General features: G+C 33.7%; 4 protein-coding genes across 4 annotated transcripts in view; 2 read left to right on the top strand and 2 right to left on the bottom strand.

Annotated features, from left to right (window-relative positions):
• Positions 1 to 1,354, top strand: part of LOC119839155 (DDB1- and CUL4-associated factor 12) — a 10,209-nt gene extending 8,855 nt beyond the window's left edge. Inside the window, exon 11 of the mRNA XM_038365358.1 lies at positions 1,341 to 1,354. Within this exon, the coding sequence (XP_038221286.1) occupies positions 1,341 to 1,354 (14 nt within the window). The remainder of the gene's footprint in view (positions 1 to 1,340) is intronic.
• Positions 1,355 to 1,368: 14 nt separating this feature from the next.
• Positions 1,369 to 3,528, bottom strand: LOC119839179 (regulator of nonsense transcripts 2-like). Its single transcript, XM_038365388.1, has 4 exons — positions 2,939 to 3,528; positions 2,510 to 2,696; positions 1,809 to 2,019; positions 1,369 to 1,513 (listed from the first exon to the last, which is right to left on the bottom strand). The coding sequence occupies exons 1-4, from the start codon at positions 3,503 to 3,505 to the stop codon at positions 1,444 to 1,446; spliced, it is 1,035 nt and encodes a 344-aa protein (XP_038221316.1). The 5' UTR covers positions 3,506 to 3,528; the 3' UTR covers positions 1,369 to 1,443.
• Positions 3,309 to 4,225, bottom strand: LOC119839180 (tubulin-specific chaperone A). Its single transcript, XM_038365389.1, has 2 exons — positions 3,959 to 4,225; positions 3,309 to 3,683 (listed from the first exon to the last, which is right to left on the bottom strand). Exons 1-2 carry the CDS (start codon positions 4,165 to 4,167, stop codon positions 3,554 to 3,556), a joined length of 339 nt encoding a protein of 112 aa, XP_038221317.1. The 5' UTR covers positions 4,168 to 4,225; the 3' UTR covers positions 3,309 to 3,553.
• Positions 4,226 to 4,943: 718 nt separating this feature from the next.
• Positions 4,944 to 9,941, top strand: LOC119839196 (myogenesis-regulating glycosidase-like; the record flags this gene model as incomplete). Its single annotated transcript, XM_038365407.1, has 9 exons — positions 4,944 to 4,980; positions 6,024 to 6,128; positions 6,543 to 6,707; positions 6,985 to 7,645; positions 7,873 to 8,065; positions 8,279 to 8,388; positions 8,541 to 8,796; positions 9,124 to 9,280; positions 9,739 to 9,941. Coding segments are annotated over 9 exons (1,872 nt in total), but the record flags the coding sequence as incomplete, so codon positions are not given.
• Positions 9,942 to 10,952: the final 1,011 nt, after the last annotated feature.

The following is a 10,952-nucleotide window of genomic DNA, read 5'->3' as shown; positions in this document are numbered from 1 at the left end:
GCTAGGCGTGTAAAGCCGCATCCTTGGTTCCAAGCATTTTTACACACCTGGTGTGTTTCAGCAGCCAACGTGTTAAACAAAAAAATGGGAGTCGTGTGGGTATAATTTGATTTTTGTTAATTTTTTTAAAATGATTTATTTGAGCGATGAAATCTTTCGATAAAAGAGTAGAAAATATAGTGAAGAAGCTATGTATTGTATTACTTTATTCCGATAAAAAAATATTTCAAGTTTTTTTTTAAATTTGAAATGCAATACAAAAAAAAAGTTCATTACTTTAAAAATATATAATTATAGATATTATAAGGGCAAATTATAAATTATTGGATAACGAAATTTCTATGCTCGAGTGATTATCATTTGAGATGCAGTTTCCAAATTTTAGCTATGTCGTCAGTACATAAATTTTGATAATCAATTATTGATTTAACGGTCACTAAAAGCTGTCACATTAAAAAACAACTGTAACATTTGATAGCAACATTTTAATGTCAAAAGTCAAATAATTTGGGAGGGAAAATTACAAAGTTACGAAAGTGAGCGCTAATTATTGGCAATTATTTTAAGAACCTTAGTGTTTATAATAATATTAGATCCATAATGATAAAAAATGTGAGTTGAATACTTAACGTGGAACAGCCTACAAACTAAAGAAAGCAAGTACGATTTCTGCAGCATTAAAATGTATCATATATTTTATAGTCTGTTCTACTTTGTAGTATGGTATGAAGCCGTATTACCTCAATTCGATGTAATGTAGGTTTTACTTATAAGATTCTTAATGAGTGGAAATGTAAGACTATGAATATAAAAACTCGTCGTGTTTCGGGAGCAACCTTGAAATGATTTAATTTTTAGCTTTGACACCATATACAAGAAATAAATTCTAATAATGTTCACAAAATCTTTTCAAAGAAAATTGTCGCTCAAAATTGCTAAATACATATTTAAAATTGTTGGATAAACATCTGTATGTAATTATTTAATTGAACTGCGATAATATTTTATAATATTATGGGCACTCTAAAAACTTTAATACAAGATTAGTTTTAAACACCACTTACTAATTAAATTTTGGCGCGCTGTCAGTTAATTTAGTCCATAGATTTTAAATGTATGCAATGTAATTTAACGTAATGGTGATGCGTTTGGTGTGTTTTTACAAGTAATTTTCGTAAAAAAAAGAATAAAGACTTGGATACACAGCATGTTTTTTTTCTGAAGATTTGAAGGTATTGTAAATAAAAAATTGTTCATGTGTTAAATGTGGAAAATTAAGTCATTCACAATTACCCATAATCCCTGTATACAAATTAAAAATACTGTACTTTTGGGCACAGTTTTGGATGTCTAAATAAAACAACTACATCTATCAAATTATTTATTAGGAAGCAATGTAAATGCAATATCAAATGTATTGAAAGCCTGAAAATAAAATCCAACTTATATGTTGACAACCCATCCAATTGGAAGTGGAGTGCCTTCACTATCAATGTATTGATCCCAATGAGACCTAAAACAATGAAAATTCTCCATTAGATATCTAAATGAATAGTAATATTTTTCATATTTCTTCTCATTTAATGTGTAAGTTTGTATGTGTTAGGTACCCAAGATCATCAAACTAACCACACATTCACAAACCATATGAAACCAGGTGTGTGCATGATGGTTTCACCCATGGTCATGGATGATTTTATTGAGTCTTCCTCAGAAAATAAACTAATTATTCGATTTGACCCAGTAGTTCCAGTAAACCACTTTATAACATCAGTATCGATTAACAACTATATACAAAAAGTACCAACCTGACAGAAACAAACTTATCAATATCTCCATTAAAATCAACCTGTGGGTTCCCCCCACCAAATAGCACCTGCCTCCAAGTGCCCAGTACAGTTTCAATTTGTATTGTTTCTTCAACTGGTTCACTGTTAGCTTTGGTCAGCTGAGACCGTAGACTGGTTTCTTCTTTATCATATAGTTCTAGTCTTTGCGTCCATATGGTTTTTAATTTTTCTGGGAAAATTAAAAATGTTGATATATTGAAAAAATAATAAAAATGTTGATTCACAATGATATGTCAAAGCAAGATACAAGATAATTTGATTGAATTGGTACTAAGGTAAAGTTTGTCTTATATACTACTAGCCGACCTGGCAAACACTGTACTGTCTTACACTTATAATTTAGGGTATGATAAATTGATGTTGGCCAATTCTCACACATACCCGATATGCACACAAAATTTCATAACAATTGGTCCAGCTGTTGTGGAAGAGTATGGTAATTAACATTGTGACATGAGAATTTATATATTCGATATTATGCAGTCATTAATATGTTATAGAGAAAGATAATGTTACAAATTTAAAATTTCAAGTTGTTCAAAAGCAACATTAATATATCATACATAATACAGCAATCATAGATAATTATAGAATATTAGAAACTATGTGCTACTCTACAAAATAAATGTAAAAAACCAAAAAACTGTTAAATAGAATACCGATATTTTTTTGAAAGGCATCAGTTTCATTATCGGAAATATTCTGACCCCTCCCCCTGGCTGTGTTCTGCCTAGCTTGCCGCAGCTTTATGAGGGCATCCATTTTAGCTAAACACTTTTTTCCATCGCTCTTCTTTCTGATTACGTCCTTGAGTACCATATCTGCTTCTAATTGAGCTTCTTCTTCCTATATATAAGAATATATTACACAAATTAACATGGGTTCTGTTATAAATAAGGCAACATAAGAATTGCACCTTGAAATATTCTTTAAATATTAAAGGCTAAACAATAATTTTGACTAAAAATATAAAATATAGTTGTAAACAAACACAGAAAAGTTAAAAAATAAGATTAAATTGCTGTAAGTAATATATTATATCATTATTATATATATTACAGTAAAATATAATTAAATAACCTTCGTACCTGTTTTGCCTTGAGTATGTCATCCTTAATCTTCTGCAGATCCTCATCAATCTTTCTAGATCTTTCCTCCTTCTCTCTCTTTCGATCCATTTTATCCCTTTTGCGTTCTTCTTGCAACCTTTTCAAACGCAACCTTTTAGCTGTCCTCTTGGCGAGATATTTCCTAGCTAATTCCATATATGGACTATTAAATTGTGAAATTAATTCATTGATAACACACTTTTTATTTGAAATCGCGTTCATTATAGACTTCCATTCGTCTTCTGAGTAATAATCAACATTTGCTGATAACTTCTTGTGTTTATCTTGTATTTCTTTCAATTGCAACATTAAAGTTGAAAGCTTTTCTTTTAGTTGCCCCATATTTGTATTTTTTGGCTTGATGTGAGAAGATGATTTTATGTGACGTTCAAATTTTTTTATGAATTCTTGATCAGATAAATTAGGCGTTAAAGAAAAAGGCGTGATAGGAGGGGGTGGAGGAGTGGGTAATGCGTTTGGATATTCATTTTGGAATGTAGAATTGCTTCCATGATAAATATTATAAAAGTTTCGATAATAAGCCATGATTGTTAATATAATTATAATACTATTAGAAAAATATACAAGCTAGGTTTAGGTTGATTCGGGCAGCTGGCCTTCAGCGTCTTTCAGCACTTGCTCTGCTGTTTGGTAGTCTTCGTTTTCTTTTAGGTCCTGTTCTGTTTCCAGTGTTGATTTAAGGTCTGTATATGCTTTCATTAGTCTGAAATTTGCGATTGTAAATAAACAATTTAAAAAAGTATTCATAGAATTCATACTAATATAAACAGTTTACACTCTGATTACTCTCTCACTCTACTCTCAGATTTCGCCAATCTTACTAATGAATCATGTAACAAAAATGTTAACCGCAGAACATAACCTCAGCACACATGTGAAATCAAAGTCATTTGTAAGACAATTTACGCTAAGTCATCATTCAAAAAGTGTTAGAGTATCAGCACCAAACAGAGAAATATACGAAAAATAAGCGCTTACCGTCTCTGACAGTCAGGGACCATCATAAGGGACTCTTGCAGAACTTCCTCCTGCTTTCGGATATTATGTTCGTCTTGACCCTCGTCTTTTAATTTTTGTATCCTATTCTTCTGCTGCTCTGCTTCCTTTTCGTAAACGACTTTTTCTTTTGCAATGCGTTTTACAACGCCAGTCTTAATTTTTATTTGCCTGATGCGGGGATCTGCCATTGTTGCTCACGCTCGCTTTTGTTTTTTCTAAATTTGACAGTGTCAATTGTCATATCAGTTTCAGACGTAATGACATTGTCATTGCCATAATAGAGAGAAACAATCACCTGACATCCTTCAAATTCAGTTTGACATAGTATGCATGTGCTTATGTTGTTCAATTATATTTATATAGTAGGTACCCATACAAATATATGTATATAGGTAACATAGTAGATATAAACACGTTGTTTCTATGGGTTTTGAATATTTTTCATAAGGCAAACATTTAATAATAATATATTAAGATTCCAAAACTCATAGAAAGGTACGAAATAACAATTATTTCATTTAGCTTTGATCATCACTGATATTCACAATATAGGTACACAAATTATGAAACCAATCAAAAGAAATGATTCCGACTTTTGAGTTATAAAAATTAATGAGTCTTATTCAGTCCCCTTAAGATTTAAATGAAATTGTTTTATTTATTTTTCAAAAACATGAGTTTAATATAGTTTTATAAAGTGAAGATATCACCATAATTGTAAGCCATGTTGTAAAAAATGTTTGATTATAAGAATCCGTTTCGTAGGATTGTAAACTGACTTAAAATTGCGATTTCTTACATTTTCTCACGATGTAACGCATTGTTTTTCGTTCTTACAAGATCAATGCGTTAGTGTATATGTAGTATCTGTATTACATAAATTGTGAGTACAAACACTTTAAGATGACAATATCTAATCAGACAAAATTATATCAACACTCGATAAAACCGTGGTGGTGTCCGAAATAATACGATCTCGGCGGCAGTTGTATGGTTACTAGGTATGATAGAATTTAATAAAAACGCTTATCTTGATCTTATAAAAGATGAAACTACAGAAGTATGATTATATTTTCTAAATTACCAAATTGAAAGTCATAATATACCCTGATACAATAAAAGCTCAAAACAAAAAAAAAAGTTCTGGCTGGCAAATGAAACACATAAAAGTTCTGGCTTTATAAACTAACATCTTATGGATAGTTGAACTGTGCTGACAACTTCCAATAAATTTAAAATAGGTAAAAACGCTTTCAACATTTTTTTACTTTTAATTATAGTGGGCATCCAATCCAGTAAAACAATAGAGATGCCTTATAATTTCATTACGCCCAGTAGTTTAGTTTAATTAAGCTTTATAAATATCGAAATTCATCTCTCTCTCTCTTATAATAACGGAAGACCTATTAATTAAAAAATACAACAGATTGTCTTTATAACTTTTAACATATTTGGGTTTCATCAAACTCAGAAATAGAATGTTTCTACCGATTCTTTAACGGGGGATTTAAGATACTGTCAAGAATAACTGTTCAAGATAAAAGGTGATATGGAGAAATAATAAATTGATCTCTAAACGTGTATCATGCTCATATCTCTGTAAGTACAAAATGAAGTGGCTTGTCTTGTTGGCAGGTAAGTACTTTTATTTTTATAAGACATAATATTTCATGAGTATTGTTTTTTTAATGACAGCATGGAACTTGTATGGAATTCTCTATGGAAAATGTTAGCTCACCAAAAGGTCTCAGGCTTTACTATTATTTCTTTATTTATTACCTAAAACTTTAAGCACTATCTCTCTTCTGCTTAGCGACATCAAATTTCCTGTTATCCGATTAGTTTTGTTATATTTACTTCTTTTTCGAATGGGATTCATCTTAATATATTTTTGTACTCAAAAATATAATAAAGTTTATTTTATACAGCATGCTGTTACAAAATGAACGAACCAAAAACTATTCGCTCACTTCGTAACCAATATCTGGTTAACCATGTTCTGGTAAACCATTATACAATCCTCTCAAAAGCAACTTGTACACAGGCCTTTCGGTGGCGCTGGGTATACCCCGGGCACCCGCCGCTCGCACCTTCATCACGGAGGATCATGACGAGGGTGGAAAGATACTGATCGCTACTCCTTCGGATAGTAAGTGCATAAGTATAAGCAAATTGAGTATGTTGATTTAGCAGAATACACAAATGTAACATTATTTCAGATGAAAAATGTCTTGTTCGATTTTCGATTTAAGCTATGTTTTTTTAGCAATAAAATGCTATGTAAATAAAAAAAAAATGTTTTAAGAGTGCCGGGTGCCGAGAGTCCGGCAAGAACGCGGGTTCGAATCCCGCCTCATTAACGATTTTTTTTTATTCGCTAAATATTTTTCAAGCTATGGTTATTTCGACAAAGGTGCATGTGTCAACAATTTAATTCCTAAACTTTAGCGTGATAATAGTTTTACTTAAAAAATCCAAATGAATACTGTGAGTTGCTGAATATGTTCCGACTTTTAAGAAATGATAAGGAAATACTGCAGCATTGTTTTTATTTGGCCCTTAGGTAGTCCGGACTTTTTGGGTCACATTGGGCGCCAGATTTCCTTTGAGGATGATGAGATTTCCTTCGATGTAACTGGTACTTACTATGAAGATATCCAAGGCTACAAGCTAACCGTTTCGTGGGACGGTCCCAGTGATAGAGTATTTGAAGACTGTTATAGCTTTGGTAAGTACTCATGACGTTGGTAATAAATAAATTTAAATGAGTTCGTATCGTTTGTGATAGATTAAAATAAACGACTGTTATTTACTTGAAAAATTATCAGTATCGATTTACAAAAAAGAATGTATACTTATTTTTAACTTTTTACTTGCCTGCCTATTAAAATTTGGACTAATTCTTAAAACTTGAAGGCGGTTCTGATTTTTGTTAAAAAATTATTATTTATTTCAATCATACAAAATATAGGAATAACATCAACTATTATTTCGATTTCAATTAGGCTCCGCTCAATGGTACGGAGGACCGGAACAAAAGGAGCAATACTGGCCAATTCAAAAGTCCAACCTGAATAAATACTCAACAATTTCAAAGGAAGACGACAATTCGGCTGTGTCAGAGAGATACTGGCTCAATTCGGACGGTGTTTACATTTACGTTCACCCAGAAGCACCACTGTTTGTTGACTACCACAATGTTATGGATAATCACATCTGTTTTATAGCTGAAGTAGCAGCGCCTTATTCGTCAAGGCGTACCCATAATGTCCTCAAATACGACATTTGGTTCTTCGAAAATGCGAAGGTGGCCCATCAACACGCTGTGAGCAATTACTTGGGACAACCTTCCGGTATCCCAGACTATAGGATGATTCAGTACCCCATCTGGTCTACATGGGCGAGGTATTCCAGGGAAATTGATCGAGAAAGCCTCTGGGCTTTCGCTAATGAAATCAAGGATAGCGGCTTCCCCAATGCCCAGTTCGAAATTGACGATTTGTGGGAAGTTTGCTACGGTTCTCTTACAGTGAACGAAACTAAATTGCCAAACTTTAAACAGCTTATTCAAGATATCAAGGGATTAGGTTTCAGAGTTGCTATTTGGGTGCATCCGTTTATCAACAAGGATTGCGAACCTTGGTACTCCGAAGCTCTAGAAAAGGGGTATGTGAAATTAGTACTTAATGTTTTTCAATTTATTTACTAGCTACACTTTTTTTCAATTTAATCGTTCAGGTTTTATTTAAGTCAAGCATGATGCAATTATGGTACTCAACTCATTTTTGTCATATTACGCTAAATGAGAGAAAGCTATTGTTTTCATATTAAAATTAACATTGAATCGTACTGTATCTTTTATATTAAACCCGTTCTTATTTGTTTTATTTCAGCTACCTCGTTCTAAACGAAGAAGGCAGTCCAGATACAACCTGGTGGAACAACAACGGCTCCATCCCTGGATACATCGATTTCACCAACCCAGAAGCTTCAAAGTGGTACACCACGAGAGTTCAGGAGTTGATTGATACTTATGATATTGATACTTTGAAATTCGACGCTGGTGAATCGAGCTGGTCTCCTCAGGTAAGACTTATTTCTGAAAACCATTTCTAGTAGTAGGTACCTACAGTAAATAATTATCCAGATTATACAAATATATCAGTGTAAAAAATACATATCTTCAAAACTAAAGTTTTTGAAAGTACTAACACAAATAAAAAGAAAACAATTAACTCTCAACAACTCTTATTTCCGAAATCGTGACTTTTACTAACTTCCTAAAAATAAACATTTTAGATTCCGGTCCAAAACGGAGATATCGACTTGCATCCCGGACACATTGTCCAGTCATATGTGAGGGCTGTCGCCGAATTCGGACCTATGATTGAAGTCAGATCGGGAATGAGGTGCATTTTCGTTTTAACTTTTAAATATAAAGACATAACTGCGCATTTTGCGCCTATCTATAATTTATTACGACTACCTACAAATATTTAGAAGTGAGGAAAAATAATTGTCCATTATTCTTACAATGTTTAATTACTTTCCATAATTGCAGAACACAAGATCTGCCAGTGTTTGTGCGGATGGTCGACAAGGACACATACTGGGGCTTTAACAATGGTCTCCAGACCATGATACCCACTCTCTTGGCTATGAACCTCAATGGGTATACCCTGGTGTTACCAGATATGATCGGTGGCAATGGGTACAATGACAAACCGAGCAAGGAATTGTTTGTGAGGTGGCTGCAAGTGAATGTGTTCATGCCTACACTGCAGTACTCTTTCGTGCCTTGGGACCATGATGATGAGGTAATGTTTGTTTAAAATGTGGTCTGATAGCTGTTATTAATTCCCAATATAGATTTACACGGGTAATTATGTTAAAAAGATCTTTTGAGACTTTGCTAAAATTTATGTTATAAAATTTTAGAGTAGAGATCCATCGCAAAAAAACAGACATTTAAAATGTCACTAGAAAATCAGTAAATTGTGATAATTAACTTATCCAGTAAGTAGCTCATAGGGCCTATTGTATGTATTTTGGATTTTGTTTTTTTTTCTTTTGCTGTGTAGTTAAATAAATTATTCATGTGTAAAATGCCTCATGAGACTAAACCTTAAATTGGTACGTATCAGGCGGTGGAGATCTGCCGCAAGTACACGGAGGTGCACGCGCAGTTCGCGGACGAGATCGCGGCGGCCATGGACGAGTCCGTGCGGAGCGGCGCGCCCGTCAACGCGCCCATCTGGTGGCTCGACCCGACCGATGCCACCGCGCTCGCTGTTTGGGATGGTGACTAGCAGCTTTCTTTATCATAGCGGCCAACTGAGCTGGTGGTTGGCCTGATCGTAAACAATCACCAACGCCCATGAACAGAGCAGAGATAGTGTCTTAGGAATTGCGACTGGAAAGAAGGAAAGGACGGGAAAGGGCGGGGAAGAGGGCATTTGGCTCCCCAGGGTGAATTATTGGACATACCTTTTGTTCTTCCCTTTGGATACGGATAAAGAATAACCAAATCCCTTTGTCCCCTTTATTAAAACATAATGTAATCAATATATTACAAAACCTAATTATAATTTCAAAATCTGCCTTCGATAAAAAAAAAAATTCTAGCAACCTTAATGTGCATGCATAATAAAATACTCTACCAGGTCTATGATGACTAATCAAAATTCTTATGAAACTCCAGAAATTCTATAAAATATCCGTAGCAATGTAATAATATAAACAACAAAATGATTTTCCAGAATTCCTCCTGGGCACACGTATTCTCTCGGCCCCCGTCGTAGAAGAAGGTGCAGTGTCCCGTGACATCTACTTACCTCGAGGGCAGTGGAAGGATGGCAACACCGGACAGGAGTACACTGGGCCAATAACTCTGTACGACTATCCAGCACCTTTGGACATTCTGCCATATTTTATATTGCAAGATTAGATATTAACAAAACTATTGAAATAAAACTTGTTTTTTTTTTCACATATTTACTAAGATATAGTTTGAGCTTCGTTATGATAACCATGCAACTCTATTGGAGACTCTACCGTATTTTATATTGGAAGATTAAACATTAAAACCATTTGAATAATACTTGTTTTCTTCACTTCTTTACCAGGATAGATAAGAGTTAAGAAGAGTCTTATTAGTCTTAATAATATACCTATTTGTGAACTATCATCTGACTTGAACTATATTGCATGTAATATCTATAATAATGTAGAGCTTGTTTACTTTCGCGCTAATCTAAGAAGCTACTGAATCGATTTTAAAGATCTTTATCCGTTGGATGACTTGATCCCTGAGTGCTATATGTGTATATAGGATATATATGTATGTGGGTGTATACAACCATAGAGAAAGCCGGCACGGACCGCTAGTATTATTTTAAATATCTGTCTAAAGTATATCTAACAAATATAGGTGTGTCATATAATAGTAATTTAATAGCAAACTAGCAATCCCGGCGAACTCCGTTTCGCCACCAGATGGCTGTATGTGAAAAATGATTTTCCCACTTTTCTGTTGAAATGATTCCTGAATTTTCTTTGCTATAAACCTCACGGAGCTCGAGACCTTTCCAACGAATGCAAAACCGTAGAAGTCCGTTCGTGCGTTCTGGAGTTATAGCGTCAGGAAGGAAAACCCGACTTATTTTTATATAGTAGATGACGTAGACTTTTCTTTTTTTTAGTTTATGACATGTAATGATAGCATCAGCATTGGCACCATCTACTGATACTATACCAGTATACCTGAACCGAATTTGATGGACTTTGGTAAGGAGATATTTTAATCTAATGTCAATCATGAGGTCTTTTATTAATTTCATATTTGACATAATACTACCTACACTAGTATTAATTTATTTCATAAAATTAAAGGTATATATAATATGATATAGCAGTGGTGGCTCAGTGGTGAGAACCTCGGACTTCAAAATCGATAAGTCGAGGTTCGATACCG

Source organism: Zerene cesonia, unplaced genomic scaffold (assembly GCF_012273895.1).
Source record: "Zerene cesonia ecotype Mississippi unplaced genomic scaffold, Zerene_cesonia_1.1 Zces_u009, whole genome shotgun sequence".
NCBI lineage: Eukaryota > Metazoa > Arthropoda > Insecta > Lepidoptera > Pieridae > Zerene > Zerene cesonia.
The sequence above is the reverse complement of the archived record's forward strand: the minus strand, read 5'-3'. Positions and strand labels throughout refer to the sequence as shown.

What these genes read in the sequence shown, in the direction of transcription:
- LOC119839180 (XM_038365389.1), bottom strand. Translation starts at nt 4,167, where the DNA reads ATGGCAGATCCCCGCATCAGGCAAATAAAAATTAAGACTGGCGTTGTA. An exon ending in GTCCCTGACTGTCAGAGACG is followed by an intron (nt 3,684 to 3,958) that starts GTAAGCGCTTAT and finishes CGCAAATTTCAG; the next exon opens with ACTAATGAAAGCATATACAG.
- LOC119839179 (XM_038365388.1), bottom strand. Translation starts at nt 3,505, where the DNA reads ATGGCTTATTATCGAAACTTTTATAATATTTATCATGGAAGCAATTCT. An exon ending in TGCCTTTCAAAAAAATATCG is followed by an intron (nt 2,020 to 2,509) that starts GTATTCTATTTA and finishes TAATTTTCCCAG; the next exon opens with AAAAATTAAAAACCATATGG. An exon ending in GATAAGTTTGTTTCTGTCAG is followed by an intron (nt 1,514 to 1,808) that starts GTTGGTACTTTT and finishes TCATTGTTTTAG; the next exon opens with GTCTCATTGGGATCAATACA.